We start from the raw sequence: 17652 nt of genomic DNA, 5'->3' as shown, positions 1-17652 counted from the left end.
GTGGATGAGAAAGTGGGGAGAATAAAAGAACATGGGATGAATGTAGAATTGATGGCAATGGGTGGTTGATGGGGAGTGTTGAATCAGTGAGTCAAGGGGACTGTTTCTGTGCTGTATTTGTAAATAATAATTAATACAGGTCGATTCTCTTACAACAGTTCAGGCTAGATTGTGCCAATACTCATCATTTATGTTCAAGTCATTTTCAAGAATGACCTCCTGTAAAAATCTGATTAGTTACAGGCAGAATGAAGAAAATGACTGGACCAGCTCAGTCGTGCTTCTGGGTATCAGTGGCCATTATAGGTGCAGCAGCACCACTCACAGGCACCAAAAGGTTTTGCAACTACACAGTTACGCTCTTTATTTCAAATTGTTTTTAAAAGAGTGGGATTTAATTCAATAGAAATATTTAGTGTTTGTGAAAGTGGATTCAACGTACAATGATAAAAAAAGAACTTGCAAACCATTTATAAATATGTGATCTCTACAACTAATAATACCACTCATCAAATCATGGTGATACTTACAAGATGGTGACTCTTCAAATCGAACACACACATTCGATGCCTTTTTGCTCTCGGAAAGCAGTTCTTCATCTTCCTCCTGTTCAGTACGTCGATGACGATTGCTTAATGTTGGCAAGATCAGAATCAACATAGAATGAGAATGAATTTTAAAATTACAATGTGATAAAACTTATGATCATTCATATAACTGTTAACCTGAGTTCAGTAATGCTATAACAGTAAAAGATATAATCAGACAAGCAACGTTTTAAGATGGTGGGGTGGAGAGTGATGGGGTGGGGCTAGGTTGGTGGTGCTGAACCAGATGCCAAACACATGCAGAAATCCATCAATGTGCTTACAGACTACTGGAAAACATACAAAAGCAAAGTTCTGCTGTTTCTGTAAGGGAATAGAGCAAGTTCGATTTATAAATTAAAATTCTTTACTGGAAGCTGTAAGCATGCTTATGTCTTGCATATGTGAAATCCCTGTCACAAAACTGTGGCAATTGTAGAAATCAGCTGCTGCAGATTTATTTTTTTAAACAGCTTTGATGCTGGCATTTTCACTTAGCCCAGGTAAAATGTAAATAAGTCTCAGCTTTCATCGTAAGTAAATATTATGGATATTATAACATGCTCCATATAAGATTCTGGAGATCTCATATCTTTCTGAGATTCTGGATTTGCCTCTCATGAATTGTAATTCATTCCAAACCTTTTTTTTTGTTATATAGACATATATGGCAGTCTCCTATACTAATGACTCCAGTAACTTAAGTAAAATAATTGAATTTAAATTAGAAGTCAAAAATTGGATTCAAAAGTCCCATGGGACTATTCAAAAAGAGCATAATCTGGCCAACATTCTTCCCTAAATCAATACCATTGAAAAACAGATTAACTAGACAGACATTCAACTTGTTACTTTTCAGATACCTGGTACACAACAGAGTTATTGCCACCATTCATTCAAAGCAAATTAAATAACTCTTCAGCTACTTGCTTTCTCTGCCTTTCGATTACCTGTTCTTTTGACCTTCAGATTTGATTTTTGTTCTGCCTATATACACTCGCTGATCTTTCCGGCTTTCAAAATATTTATTATCAATTTTCAATTTTGTGGGGCAATTTCATTTACAAGTCAGTTCTTCTCCATATTTCTCCACAGCATTGTGTGCTGCTATACTCTTCCACTATTGCAGTAGTTAAACGAGAATGCTATTTCAAGACTTCAGTCTTGGCTTCCATTGGCAATTTTAAATTTTCTTTCACACCACCTACCCTTACAGCAGTCTCCGACTAAAAATCAACAGCAGGAGCCTGGAGTGGAGTTGAATGCCTCAGGAAAAGACTGCTATGTAGCAACACTGCAGGAACAGACTAATAGCTGAGAGGAACATGCAGGAGCAGATCACAGCTGTTAGGTCCACTATCTTAAGAGAAATTAACTTCACTGAGCGGAAAACCAGATGGAAGATGTAATCTATACAAGACAGCTCTCCAATTTTAATTTCACAGACATACATTTTTAATCTTAATTATGATTTTATAATGTAGCTCATCAATCAGTTACAGTTGAATGGAAAGATGAAACTTTTGGTAGATAGAAGCTTTGTAATATTGGCACCTTGGAAATTTTCAGGAGGAATAACTGGCATTTTCTAGCATGGGAGTTTAGGGGATGATGAGGGCAAGGGGGGGATGTTCGAAGCAGGGTCTGATGCTCTTGCCGTCTATGACTCTATAGTAAGTAATTAGCTCTACAACTCAAAGCAGAATGATGGACCTTTGTTCTGGATAACTGAAACACATTTTCAGAGACTTACAACTAGACAGTCAATGAAGTTATATGGTCCCAGAAACTACTCTTTGCTTGGCTCTTTGTGTAATTCTGCCTTTCTAGACAATCCTTTAAATTCAGTAACATTAAGTCTACCCAAATTTAAATATAACATTCATAGGAATTAAGAAATGGATGCAATAGTGAATCATATGGTCCCTCAAATCCACCATTCACTTAGATTATCTGTCTCAACTCCACCCTTTCACGGTATCCCGATATTTCTTAAATTCCTTCATGTTCAGTCATCTGTCAATCACAGTCTCCAACATACTCAACAGCTAACTATCCACAGCTTGCTGACACAGAGAAATCCAAAGCATTTAAAGAAGAATACAAAATATGCTTCGCACAGCACCAGTGCATTACTAATTTAGTTTGGATATAGTAAAGCTCCAATAAGCCACTATCAATTTGGAAATCCTGATGGTTCGGCATCTGATGCACTAGACGATGTTTCCCATGCTGCCATTTACTCACCGGAGTCTCAGTTCTGCACACCCTTCCAGTTGCCGAGGCCCTCGATTCCTGTGCTACTTTCAAACTCATCAGTGCCCCAGAACCTGTGCTCTCTTCAACTTACATTCACATTCACGTAAACACAGCTCAACTTTGCAAAGCTCCCTTCAATTCAATGGTAATACAGTGTTGTCAAAGGGTACACTGTTAAGATAGGCATCTATTATTGCCAACTGTAAATTCTAGGCTTTAATACCTTTCTGAGCAGCTCAGAAATAAACATACAGTGAATTCAGTAGAGACTTATGCTTGAAAAGCTCTGTGTATTTCCTCTCAACTTATCCTGCTGCTTTTTCTATTAGGAGCCTACCTGCTCCAAGTTCAGTCCAATGCACATGCTTGCTTAATCAACAATATACATGACCAGTCAGAAATCGTTAAGATTCCACCCTTCCCTGAAGCCTTAACTGCCTAATTAGTAATCGCATTATTATTTTGTTTCTTTCAAAGCCTACCTAAAAGAAACCGCACCTATGTGCACATCACTCAACATCTTTCTAAGTTGGCTCAAAAAGCAAACAGTACATTCTGTCAATTACATCATTTATAATTAAACTAGATGAACACTTCAAATTCATATCAACATGCACCTTTTAAATACTGTAGCTCCTGTGGTGGAATAAGTTTGTGGGAGTAAATGCGTAACTAAAGTACAAGAGCAGCAGAAACAGGAGAGAGCCACACGACCCTTTAACCACCTCAGCTATTCCAAAAGATAATCACTGATCCTGTGCCTCAATACCTGTCCAATCTTCATAGGCTTTTTCCCCACCTAAGTGTTCAAAAATCACAGTTGTAAATATCTTCAAAGACTGACTATCCACAGCCCTCTGACAGTAGAGTGTTCCAAAAGCTTGCAATCCTCTGTAAATAATTTTTTCATCTCAGTCCCAAATATACTCCCATTTTCTGAGACAATGCCCCATAATTCTGGATTGTCCACCAAAAACAAACTGCCTTGCTACTCCAGAAATCTCTCAAAATCTGTAAGTCTTCATAACATTAATTCTTATTCTTCAAGTACCATAAACCAAGCTTCCTCAATCATTCTTCATAGAACATCCCTCTCATGCCAAAAATCATCTTATGAATCTACCCTCCACTGTGATTCCTTTCTCAAGTAAAACAAAAAAGACAAGATAAAAACTGCACCAATACTCCTGTTCCCATCTTTCGCAACAAACAACCTGCTGGAAGAGCTCAGCGGGTCAAGCAGCATCTGTGGGAGGAAAGGAATTGTTGACATTTCGGGTCCTGATGCAGGGTTTCGACCCGAAACGTCAACAATTCCTTTCCTCCCACAGTCATTGCTTGACCCACTGACTTCTTCCAGCAGATTGTTTGTTACTCCAGATTCCAGCATCTGCAGCCTCTTGTGTCTCTCTTCCCATCTTTTCTCTTTTCAGATATTAATGGGCCTGTCTGAAATATACACCAGATTCATGAGTAATTGAAAAGTTCAATGATAACTTGACATTTTAGGTAGCCATCATTTGCCAGACCCGGAAAGTTAATAAGCCCCTTTCTGTCAAAATAAAATGGGGAAGAGCATTTGAAGTTAAGAGTCACTTGATCATTATAGGTTTTAAATATTTATGACTAGAGAATCTGCTATTGGGTTAAATGGTGTTCATGCAGATTTTTTTTGTGAAAAACTATGAAGAGATGAAAAGTTCTTGATCACACACAGATTCGTTCATACTTTAAAAGGTCATTGGAAAGGCAAAAGTATTAAAAGTTTTTTTTTTAAATGCCATGGCTTCAAACATTGCTTACTCTCCAACTGAAAGCAGTGATTGTTTTTCATCCAATTTTGTTCGAGGTCTTCCCAGTTTTAACTTTAGTGGAGATGATGGAGCTTTCTGAGCAGCTGGCTGGATAAAATGTGCAAAAAGCTCAGTCTGTTTTAAAAGGAATTCAAACCTTTTGGTTCGGTCCATTTTCTGTGAAAGAGAAAGCAAAATAATCCGCAGTCAAAACTTGATTCTTGGCATATCAAATAAATTCTTATTTGATACAATGGAACTCCCATTACCACCACAATGAAGATACTCCCGCCCCCTCTATCCTTAAAAAAAATCCAACATTTGGCTTTAGAGATGAGGGGCATGTTACCCCAGACCCACAGAAGAAACCACACTTGTGTACATCAGTCATCATTTTTGTGAGTAGGTTCAAAAAGCAAATAGTACATTCCAACAAGACATAATTAAATCATTTCCTCAGGAGGCTAAAGAAATTTGGCATGTCCCCTTTGACACTCACCTACTTTTAGTAGTGTACCACAGAAAGCCTCCTATCTGGATGCATCACGGCTTGGCATGGCAACTGCTCTGCTCAGGACCGCAAGAAACTGCAGAGAATTGTGGACACAGCCCAGAATGTCACGGAAACCAGCCTCCCCTTCATGGACTCTGTCTATACCTCTCGCTGCCTTGGTGAAGCAACCAGCATAATCAAAGACCCCCACCCATCCGAGTCATTCTCTCTTCTCTCCTCTCCCATCAGGTAGAAGATACAGGAGCCTGAGGGCACATACCACCAGGCTCAAGGACAGCTTCTATCCCACTGTGATAAGACTATTGACCGGTTCCCTTATACGATGAGATGGACTCTTGACCTCACAATCTACCTTGTTGTGACCTTGCACCTTATTGTCTATCTGCAATGAAGTTCCCTGTAGCTGTCAACTTTACTCTGTATTCTGTTATTTTACCCTGTATTACCTCAATGCACTGTGCAATGAATTGATCTGTACGAACAGTATGCAAAACAAGTTTTTCACTGTCCCTCGGTACATGACAATAATAAACCAATACCAATTAAATTGGATGAATACTTCCAAATGGCTGGATCAAACTAACAGCCAAGGTGACAAGTCTGGAGAGAACTACCGGCTGGCTGCATTGTGTGTGTGTGCATTAATGTCCTTCATGCCTGCGCAGTATGGTGTGAAGGTACAGAAGGTGCTAGAGGCTAGATGTGGCCATCTAAAACTAACCACAACATTCTGAGCATCACTTCGTACCTTGCCCCTCAGAGCATTCAGCTGGTCATTCAAATAGGGCCGAGGACTTTGAGTGAAAAAGTAGGGTTTGTTAATCTTATTGCTTCCACATATTTTCAATGTATATTTGTTTTTAATTAAAGTGCCTTAATGCATTTACAAATTAATTTTTTTCATTTTTTATTTATTTCTAACATCTTATTTACATAAATTTCAACTTTTTATGTCTCTGATTATCAGTCTTAAAAGGCCATCAGGGCGTTTCCAAGTGGTGGGGCCTGAGAATGCGATACCTTGAGGCCTGGGACGACTGAGACGGGCCCACCAAAGATAAGGTCAAACACAGGGGCATTCAGTTCCAAATCAACGAGAGGTAACATGCAGTTTTATTCACCGGAAATAGCACTCATCTAGTGCCTGCTGCTGTTATTTCAACATAATTGTTGCTGAACTTGCCAGCAAATTCAAACTAAAGATCACAGGAGCCAGCCAACATTCTGGAAACAACATCTCATTGACAGATAATTTATATGTAACAACTTTAAGAGTATGATTAGAACAATATGATGCAGAGAGAGGGGCACGAGATTCACACCCAATTTAAGTGAGAAATAAAAATATCAAATTTCTCAAATACAGCAAACAATTAACTAGCTTCCAGAAAACAGGTTGCTCTTTTAAATTCAGCCTCGAGGATACATGCATTAGATTTTTTTTCCACTGGGTGGACAGGTTTCCCAGGCCACAGAAAACCAGCACCTGAACGATAAGTGAGGGTTGCTGTGCCAAACTGCATGCTTATAGCATTGTGAACAAGCTAGGAGTAACAATACATCCAAGGATATATGCAACAAGTATACTGTACATTTGACTTCTTCAAAAATCAAGCCCCAGACTACCCACTGCCCACCCATCTTCTGTGAGCTGGTGCCCTCTTGGTGTTCTTGACAATCCTCTGCCATCCAATCCAATCACTTGATCTCTCCTGACAACCTTCCCCCCACCCCCCCAACCCATATCAATTTCTCGAGATACCCAATCTTTACCTCCTTCTGCTATTGTCCCCACTAGAGTCCTGCTCCTTGTGCCTCACTCACTGACCAATCTGTCTCTCAATATCAATGGCTGAGGCTAGAAAATGAATTTCAAAGGGTACATACAACAGCTCTCTGAAAAATTCTGTAGAGCCTAGGATAAACCCAAACATAAAACTGCCCCTACCCCTATAAATACTGGCCCAATGACTCACACAGATTTTATCCTATAAAAACTCTGACAAATGATTTGCAGTAATTAAGTGCACAAAGTACAAGGATCTGTTTTAGATCCTCTGATCAACTCTTACCATTTTCTCTTCGTATTCCGGATCCACATCAGTTCCTGTATTTGAGCTCTTTGGAGGCTGTTTATTTTGCGATGGCAAAACATAACTCTGAAAGTTAAAAGCAAAAGTAAATCAGTCATGATTTTGTTTTAAGACTCCAGATTCTTTTAACTTAAAAAAGTTCACTAAAACTCTTTTACATCTCTATGCTTCCATTACTCATCAAGATAGTCATGAATGCAAATATATCACAATGAACATAGCTAAGCAGTACCTATTCTTTGGGCTCCATGTGCTGTTGATAGCCAATACCTTACTGTGGATTTGCAACTAGCTTTGCCAGGTTCATGCAAAACACTTTCTTTTTAGTCAGTAAATTTCTATAGGGTAAACTCCATATTTCTACCAATGGCCTGTATCTCTTCTTAATGTCCACAAAACTTTAACAACATTTTTAATGACACTCTCACCTCAGATACTGACCTCCCATCCTTTTGAAACCACTGCTGTCACCACCTCAAAACACCCATTTCCAACTATTCTACGCTTGCAAACTACCAATCTATCTCCTATGTTCCTCTGCCATCTTTTCCTTCAACAGCATTTTTGAATCTCTCCTTTCAGTTTTCAACCCTAGCCACAGCACAGTGTCAGTGTTCATTAAAATCATGAATGGATCCTCTGTTATCGTGATGCACTTCCTCCCTCCATCCCTTTTGACCTCGCTGTCAGTCTTTTTCAAAGCCTTTTCTCATCTCAGGTCCAGAGGCACTGAAACCAATTACAATCTTTGTTAAACTATTAGAGCTCACTCGGTTGAAGTAACAAAGACCAAAATTGAACCCCTTATCTTCTGGCGGATATGACAGAGGCTGCACCTTTTCATATTACATCACTGAAGCTAAAAAAATATATATTCATGTTTTGTTTCAAAATCATACCTAGATAAATACCCCATAGAAAAATTATAATGTATGAGGAATTGCATTATCTTCTGAAATTTAAATTACATTCAAATGGAAAGAAGGGACCGTAGAACTTCAGCACAATTTTGTTAGATAAATTTCTAACTGTAGCAATCGTAAACTTAGAAATAATTCAAATTGATAATCATGAATCTGTCTATTCATGTAATGCACAGCAACTGCTAGATCATTAGATCTCTGTGTACTTGCATTTCATGACTAACCCACATTTTCTTTCGCTTTACACTAATGAGGAAAACGTTTTTTTTCCATGTTATGTAGTTAGGGCACAGGCTTAAGAACCAGTGGTGTGGCACAAGTTCTTAACAAAACAAATAGTATTATTAAATGATAACGACTTAAAAAAAACTCCATGTCAAGATCTGGTTCAGTCCAACGCAAAGGATACTTGTTTGAAATTTATTTCATTACTGAAGCCACAACTAAGTAAACCATTCACCAATACCAAGAAATCCTTCCATTCATATTTTCCCGGGTCCACCAGCAGTGGTCCGTGTGTAAAAGTAGCAACTCCTGCCATCATTTGAAGAAGCAGGCAACTTGGGAAATTAGAAAATACTCATGCTATCCCTGGAAACAATAATGGGACATTAAAAAAAACAAATAAACCTATCCTTGTCACTATTCCAACAGCTCCTGTCCAAGATCACAGAACTTAATTTCAGCTTTCAAATGACCCAAATATCTGCTTCTTGCAATATAGTATCATAGATCTCTTATATATTTGGAGTTACATAATTACACAAAGATTCAGTAATTTTATTTTCTCTGTACCGGTTCATCCCCTGGTCATTCCCAGCCACGCTTTGCTAACTCAGATTAGCAAAACCCACAGTTCAGAAGCAAGGCTTGCCTGGTCTACAAAGTACTTGGTGTTATACAAAGCCACCAAGTTATTGGGAAGCTCAGGTTATCAATAATAGATACAGGAGAGGATTTTCCAACTAGTCTTATGTTGCTGTCCTATATATTTTACAATAATGATGAAAACGACTCCTTGTTAAGTAACCAGAACAGAGATTGCGAGGTCAACAACACGAGAGAGAAAAGACACAGTAACTCTTGGATGAAATAAACTCTGCTCCAACCAAGGATCTCCATCTCGAAAGCTAGTTTGGCCTTTCTCGTTTTGGAAATTGAGTGACCAGTTGTGAATCATCAACATTTTCTCTTTTGACTTTAGAATTTTAATGTCAATTTTTAATTTCCATTGCTACCCTTGTTATAAGGTAGTTCCAGTTAAAATTTCTCTTCCCTCTGGACCTATGCAATACTAATATGATTACCTACTTTGAATAGCTCAAAGACTTTCCAAGTAAAAGTTCGCATCTTCTCTAAACTGTTCTAGAATGGAGAAAAGGCCAAAAGAAGCATGCTTATTATAGTAATAAATCTGCATGGTTTCATTTAATTAACATGAAATATACTTTATCCTTGAGTTAAAAATTTATCTAACTGCAACTACTCTGAAATCAATAAGAACATATACTGTCTGAGATTTATTGGTCTGATTCTGCAGCTCACCAAGGGATTATGCGACAACCTAAAAGGGAACACCCGGAGTTAATAAATTATTTTTTGGAACTTGTTTTCTATCAGGGTCAAATTGTTTGAGAATTGTAAATGCTTTATGAGCCATCTGGGGTTCCCCGATCACACAGCTCAGTTCGAAACTCCAAACAGTTTAAAGCAGCAAAATATAGCAGTTTAGTGGCTAGCTATTCCTCTAACATTGATAGCTGGCTCTAGTGATCTGGGAGTGTACTTCATAGCAAAGTATTATAATTTAAGTACACTTTCAAATGTGTGTGGTTTGGAGAAATGTAATAACCTTGACCAAAATCTGACTAGGAAGTTCAAACAAAAACAAAAATGATACATGCTTAAACAGGAAACATCATCTAAATATATGAAGGTTAAAATAGTTTCAAAGCAAAAAACAAAACAAAAGCATGGTAATGGACACAGCAACTGATGAACTCAGTTGCTCTGAATAGGGAGATTTGTTTGAGACACAAGAGACTGCAGATGCTGGAATGTGAAGCAACAAACAATCTGCCAGAGGAACTCAGGGGGTCAAGCAGCATCTGTGGGGAAAGGAATTGTTGACATATCAAGATGAAATCTTGCATTAGGATGGAGAAAAGAGAGGGAGATAACCATTTAGCCGTTGTAAAGAGGAGAGGGGGAGTGGTGAACCAGGGGGGATGAAGGGCAGATCATGCCAGGTAGGGGAGGGGAAGAGGTGGAGCTGGAAGACAGAGGCAGGTGGATGGGTGATAGATGGAGGCAGACAAAAAAAAGAGGCAGAGGGAGACAGGTGGGTGGGGGGGGAGGGTGAAAGTGGAGACAGCTAGAAAGGCATAAGTAGGAATACAAAGGAATAGGAATAAAGAAGTAGGAATACAAACATGGATACAAAGTGCAGGAATCTAATAAGTAAAGAAAGTGATAATGGGAACCATTAGGGGAGAGGTGAAAGCCAGGTGGAATCTGAACAAGATAGCTGGGGGGGCGGGGGGGGGGGGTGGTGTGGAGAGCCGGTGGAGTGAAATGAGTGGGTTGGTAGAATCAGGAGGGGGATGAAAATGTGTGATGTTGGGCTAGAAAGGGGGCAAAATTAGGAGGAGCAGAGGAGGATCAGTGGGGGGGGGGGGGGGAAGGGGTAGGGTGGAAACACAGGAGGTGAGAGTTGGAGGGAGATTTTTTTTATTGTATAAATAAACACCCTGTACAAAAAATTAAAACAAGGAATAACTAAACATTAAATATGCCTGGCATAATTTCTCCATGGCAGAAACATAGTCAATGCATCATAATTGCAGAACATTATCAGATTCCCAAAATGATAACTTTCTTCATTAAGACGTGGGGTCATCAGGTGAAGGGGAAACAAGGAAAGATGAAACCTTTCTCCTTTTGTCCTTGTATTCAAGCCAGCGAGGAGAATGCAGAAAAGAGAGTAAACTTTTTTCTTCAGTCTGTACTTAGTTGATCCCATTTTATTTTCCGAAACAGAAGCCATGACAATGCTGGTCTATAAAATTTATTCAACTACCCACTTACTACCTGAAGAACAGAGTTATAATTTTTTTTTCAGAAATAGCTAATTCCCACTCACAAAGGACTAAAAAAGTATCATTAGGATTTCACCGAAATTTTAAAAGTGGAGTGTTAATGTTTTCAGGCTATTTGTATATCTATTTGATCTGTGAGACATCACACCACTGCAATAAAATGTGGGTTAACTCTGAGGAGATAATTCAAATTGTGTGATATTGCGATGAAATAAGAGTTATGAAAACCAGTATCATAAATAGGAATTATTTTTCTCATGTTTGCACATGATCAGCCATGCTGGTGATGGGCTATTGGGAATACATAACAATTCTGTTATTCTTTAAGAGAAAAACCACGAAGAAAGAAGAAATATCAACACTTTAAGGAAGCCATTGCTGAAGTGTCACAAATCCAGACAATTTTGTTTGTGCATTATTACCTCCTATTTACAATTATAATGTTAGATAGGTGCTGATGCATTGTTCAACTTGGAAGTTTTTTTTTTAAATATACAAATCCAACATGAACATTCACCAAGAAGATCTAAGTATTTATATATATGGTGTTATTTTGATTAACAAAAATTAATAAAAGGAAAATACACATACTAAAGCTATGTTTTCATCAACAGAATTAAAATTCAAAATGAATTTCTTAAGAAGGGAGACAAAGAAAAACTAACAGCAGACTGGGTATAAAATAGTAGCAAGCTGCAGTCAACAAATTTTGGTACAGATTTGGGAAGTGGAAGCAAGTAGATATATTTCATTATTCAAGGCACAGTTTATTGTTTCTTAACATCTCTTGTGCCATTCCTGGTTATATAGGATTCAAAATAATTAGTATTTAAAAAAAGGAAAAGCACCCTCCGGGTGCTCCGGTTTCCTCCCACATTGCAAAGACGTACGGGTAGGTTTATTTGGGGTTAAAATGGGTGGCGCGGACTCGTTGGGCCGGAAGGGCCTGTTACCGTGCTGTAAATAAAATTTTTAAAAATTTAAAAAAAAGAAAACTGGAAAACATAAAAACTGTTTTTTTAAAGTAAATTTCCTCTGCAGTCAAAACCTGAGAACAAAAAAGTTAGACCAAATTTAGAACTAAATTTCCTTCAAAGACCACAAGTACAGATAAAACTTGGAATCCACAGATAAAACTAAAGTAATAAATACAACATATTTATATAAATCAGAATGCATACACACAGTCCCAGAACAGATTCTGCCCATGTACCTGCGTAGTTGAAGGTTCTTGTTTAGTTCCAGGGCTGGTCTGAATATAGAGCTGTGGAAAAACATCAGGATTTTATTATTTCAGAACTAAAACAATATCAAAATTATACAATATTCCAAAAGTATGTTTGGTTTTGAATTCCTCAATATTCAGTGGAGTTATGCAGACACTGTTCATGGGTGGCTCTGATTACCATAAATGTTTTAACCATGTGGCTTATTTTATCAAACAAAACTTACAAGATAAGATGTTCATGAGGATGCTCCTGGTTGGTGGTGAAGGATACTTTGTCACTATTTCCCAGAAATGGGTGGGGCTGTGCTACTTTGCTAAGTATCTGAGATGGCAGAATAAGACCAGGCCATAAGAAGTAGGAACAGGAGTAGGCCATTCAGCTTCTCCTGCCTGCTCCAACATTCAAGGGGATCATGGCTGATGCGACGTACCTTCAAGTCCACAATCTTGCCCTTTCCCCATAATCCTTGATTCCCTCACTGATCTATCTGAGCCTTAAGTATACCCAAGGACTTTGACCCCACAGCTCTCTCTCTCACGCGAGATTTCTTAGGAACGCAACTGTTGTGTTATAACAGAACTACCTATACTCCAGATGTGATCTCTTTGGTACCTTTATAGTTGCAGTAAACTTTCCCGATTTTACACTCCACCCCCTCGAAATAAGGGCCAACATTCCATTATCCTTCTCTAGTAGCCACTGCACTTATGTACCAAAGTTGCAAGTAGTTTCAAAAGTTCATAACTCTCTAAGAGCAGAAATTTCTCCTCATCTCAGTCATAAATGATGAACCTTTGGCTCTGGACTCTCCCATGACAGGAAACATCCGCTCAGCAATTACCCTGTCTCGCCGCAAGGAGAATTATGTTTCAATAAGATCACCTCTTTTTCTTCAAAACTCCAACAAGCAGAATCTGAACCTGTTTAATCTTTCCTCGTAGGATAACCATTCCATACCCAGGATCATCCTTCCCTGAACTGCCTCCAAGGAAATAATATCTTAAATAGAAGAATAATGTGATTTTGATCAGGGACTAGAGAACCACTTAAGAGCTACTTTGGAAATTGACAAGCAGAAAAAAAAGCTGTTGTGGAAAAGGACTGTTGACATGTAACCTCCCCACAGTAATCAGACACAGTTGTCTCTTAAGAGCACAGGCTGCTGATTTCACTGCAAGAAGCCATTGGAAACTGACAAGTAATCACTTCTATTGACACCTGTGCAAGGATACTTTACTAAACAGTGCAACATACAGCCACTTCTAGCCTGCAATAACACAATAAACATAGCTAATAAAGAATCCTTTAGTTTTGAAAATCCTGTGGGAAAAATAACTGTTACTGCAAGTCTGAAGCTCTCTAACCCCAAACCCCCTTTTGACCCATTGACACAATTGTTTTTATCATGTGATTTTCTATAACACAAGGTTTCTTAGGAACGCAATTGTCATGTTATAGCAGAACTACCTGTACTGTAGGGTGTATTGTACTGTACTGTAAAGTTACTTCTTTGAGGAAGTAACAGGCAGGATAGACAAAGGAGAGTCAGTGGATGTTGTTTACTTGGATTTTCAGAAGGCCTTTGACAAGGTGCTGCATACGAGGCTGCTAAACAAGACGGTTTAGCAATATAAACAAGATGGAGCCCATGGTATTATAGGATAGAAGATTGGCTGACTGGCAGGACGCAAAGAGTGGGAGTAAAGGGGGGCCTTTTCTGGTTGGCTGCCGGTGACAAGCAGTGTCCCACAGGGGTCGGTGTTGAGTCTGCTACTTTTCACATTATATGTTAATAATCTGGATGACAGAATTGATGGCATTGTGGCCAAGTTTGTGGATGACACAAAGATTGGTGGAGGGGCAGGTAGTGTTGAGGAAGCAGGGAGTCTGCAGAAGGACTTGGACAGATTGGGAGAATGGACAAAGAAGTGGCAGATGGAATACAGTGTACGGAAGTGTATGGTCATGCACTTTGGTAGAAGGAATAAAGGTGCAGACTATTTTCTAAACGGGGAGCGAATTCAGAATTTGGAGGTGCAAAGGGACTTGGGAGTCCTCGTGCAGGATTCCCTAAAGGTTAACCTGCAGTTTGAGTTGGTAGTAAGGAAGGCAAATCAATGTCAGCATTCATTTCGAGAGGACTAGAATATAAAAGCAAGGATGTAATGCTGAGGCTTTAGAAGGCATTGGTCAGACCACATTTGGCATATTGTGAGCAGTTTTGGGCCCCATATCCAAGGAAGGATGTTGATAGGTTCTTGATTAGTAAGAGCATCAAAGGTTACGGGGAGAAGACAGGAGAATGGGGTTGAGAGGGAAAAATACTGTAGATGAGCCATGATCGAATGGCAAAGCAGACCCGAAGGGCCGAATGGCCTAATTCTGCTTCTATGTCTTATGGTTCAAGATGTGATCTCATTGTTGCCTTTACAGCTGCAGTAAGCTTTATTAATTTTACACTCCACCCTCTTGAAATTAGGGCCAATATTCCGTTATCCTTCTCTAGTACCTGCTGTACTTAGATACCAGCCTCCTGTGTTTCATGCACAAGGGCCCCCAAACACATTACTCCTCACACTGTCTTCTTTTCCTTGCTATTTTTAACCTCTACCCAATAAACTCAACATGAGACCAAATGATGACTAGATGACTTAAAGCAGTCATAATGGCAAATGTTGAAATCATTGAAATGTGTGCTAAGAATAACAATTGAATCTTGGCATAGAGATCAGTGAAGTTGGGAATAGGTTTGCTACTGTGGTGTGAGACAGTCAGGCATACATTTTGAAGAGGATTAGAGAGTATTGACATCTGAAGGTCCTAAGGTACATAAGTATGCAAGACATTGGCTATGGAATAAGGACCTGAGAATCTGAGAAGGACAAAGAAATGTTCCAAAGCTTGAAACCATTTGAAGCTCAGAGTAAGAAAGAGGCTCTGGTGTACTTGAGCAACAGGTATCAGTTGAAAGATACAATCAATGGTAATCAATAGCAAATATTTGAAGAAATAATTCAAAATTCTTATTATGCATCCCCTTAAGGATTAAAGCTGAAATGTGTTACAACGATGATAACCAAAGAAGTTTGAAAAATCTTATCAGATTAAAATAGTGACTTAAAGCACAGCCAAAAAGAGTCGTCAGCCCAAGGATTTGAATCATTGAACTAGTAGCAAAAGGTCAAGAAACTGAAAAAGGAGGAAGAAAATAAAATGGGAGAGTAAATAAACAAAAAAAAAGAAACAGATTTTTAAGTGTTTTCATAAAAAAGGAAGAGATAAGTGACAGTAAACTTGGGCCCTTTATAGACAGAGTCCCAGGAAATTGTAGAGAGGAGCTTAAAGAATATTTCTAAAGAACGAGCACAGAACATAGAACAGTACAACACAGGAACAGGCCCTTCAGCCCACAATGTTCTGCCAAACTAAATATGCTAATAACACCTAATCCCTTCTGCCTGCACATGGTCTAAGAGCATCTTAAGCACTTCTATCGTATCTGCCTCCACTGCTACTCCTGGCAGCGCATTCCAGGCACTCACCACTCTGTGTAAAAATTTGCCCCACAAGATTAAACCTTCTTGATTGCATGGAATAATCAACTTCTTTTCATCCCTAACAACTTTTACAATTCTCATACGATTCCTCTCCTCAATTCAGACTCATTACACAGAAAGTCCCTTCACAGAAGGGATGCTGAGAATTATAAACTGGGTGGAGTTGCAAACCCATCACTACTTTCCTATTTAGTTGGGGGGGGGTGCAGGTTGCTGTCTAGCAATTGCAGCTATTACCCCCCCCCCCCCAGTACAAACGTCACAGAATACAGCTTTGTGCACTATGTGGCCAGCGCTGACGTTATTGGACAGCGAGGCCTGAACTATACTGGCTCCATCCGCCCTCCTTTCTCCCACCTCCATCATTCTGTTCCTCGCCATTGCTGGTGAAGCATAAACAGGGCGCGCAGCCTTCCGAACCTTAACAAGACAGAATATCTCCCGCCCCCTGCACAATAAACACTCCCAAGTGCGCTCCAACCACGTTACGTCTGTGTATTCAAAACAATAAAGGCAGGTCAGCTTTGAACAAGCAGTACTCAGCACGAAATGACAAGCCTCGGGGATCTCCGCCGGGGAGCAGTGTCGGGGCCGGGGTCTGGCACCTTAGAACATGGAGACAGGGCCCGCGTTCCATCGCCGATCGATACAAAGTTGGAGACAATGAACGTTCCGAGAGCCCCAGCTCCTGGTCCACACTCTACCGGACCCCGCTCCCGCTCCACACTCACCCCGGCTCCCTGCCCCCGCTCCCGTTCCCGCTCCACACTCACCCCGGCTCCCTGCCCCCGCTCCCGCTCCACACTCACCCCGGCTCCCTGCCCCCGCTCCCGCTCCCGTTCCACACTCACCCCGGCCTTCTCGGGCTGCCCAGAGGTGCTGGCCCTCTCCTCCTCACACATCTTCCTTTCACCGAGATTATCCCCCCCGTGCAAAAAGAAACCATGTAATGTTAGGATGTTTTTTTAACTCAAGCGCAGATTTTTTTCGTCTCGTTATTATACTGTTATTTTTTCTCCCCCCACCCCCCCAAAAAACTCCTCTGAGCCGTGTTGTCAAAACCCTATCGCGAGATTTGTCACCATTCCACCAATCATTCAGCAGACGCACCTCTGCCAGTCCGTGACATGTTGGCCAGTGCGTATGATCAGGCACATCTGTCAACTTACGCTGCCTAGGCAAACCCTTTCAGCCTTGCTTCTTGGGGTAGGACAATGGTTTTATTAATTTTTTTTAAAAACTGCAGATGCTGTTAATCAGGAATAAAAACAGAAAATGCCAGAAATGGGAGCTGGTCCGGCAGCATCGATGGAAAGGGAGAAAACAAGTTCGTTTCATATTGGGGAGTCTGTAAGGGAGGGATGGGAGAAAGAGAGAGAATATATCTGATATTGTGAGGCCAGGGTTCTTGTGGGGGCATTAGCTGTTGATGAAGTTAACTGATTGGTAAATAAATGACAGGGTTAGAGACAGCATGAACAAAGGAACATAAAAGCTGTGAAATTAGTGCATTTAGAGAGAGAAAGAGAAGACAAGCATAGGAATGTAGAAGCTGTGAAATGCCAAGATGTGGAAAATGCCCAGTCAGGCTTTGCAAGT

At 39.9% G+C, this 17652-nt stretch overlaps 1 protein-coding gene across 1 annotated transcript in view; it reads right to left on the bottom strand.

Annotated features, from left to right (window-relative positions):
* The window catches only part of smarca1 (SWI/SNF related, matrix associated, actin dependent regulator of chromatin, subfamily a, member 1), a 62396-nt gene extending 45346 nt beyond the window's left edge, over positions 1 to 17050 (bottom strand). The window contains exons 1-5 of the mRNA XM_052021629.1: positions 16905 to 17050; positions 12481 to 12531; positions 7226 to 7312; positions 4650 to 4816; positions 531 to 631 (exon numbers count right to left, since the gene is read on the bottom strand). Of these exons, the coding sequence (XP_051877589.1) occupies positions 531 to 631; positions 4650 to 4816; positions 7226 to 7312; positions 12481 to 12531; positions 16905 to 16955 (457 nt within the window). The 5' untranslated portion in view covers positions 16956 to 17050. The remainder of the gene's footprint in view (positions 1 to 530; positions 632 to 4649; positions 4817 to 7225; positions 7313 to 12480; positions 12532 to 16904) is intronic.
* Between the last annotated feature and the right edge of the window lie 602 nt (positions 17051 to 17652).

The sequence above is a fragment of the Pristis pectinata genome, chromosome 8 (assembly GCF_009764475.1).
Source record: "Pristis pectinata isolate sPriPec2 chromosome 8, sPriPec2.1.pri, whole genome shotgun sequence".
In the NCBI taxonomy this organism is placed as follows: domain Eukaryota; kingdom Metazoa; phylum Chordata; class Chondrichthyes; order Rhinopristiformes; family Pristidae; genus Pristis; species Pristis pectinata.
The sequence above is the reverse complement of the archived record's forward strand: the minus strand, read 5'-3'. Positions and strand labels throughout refer to the sequence as shown.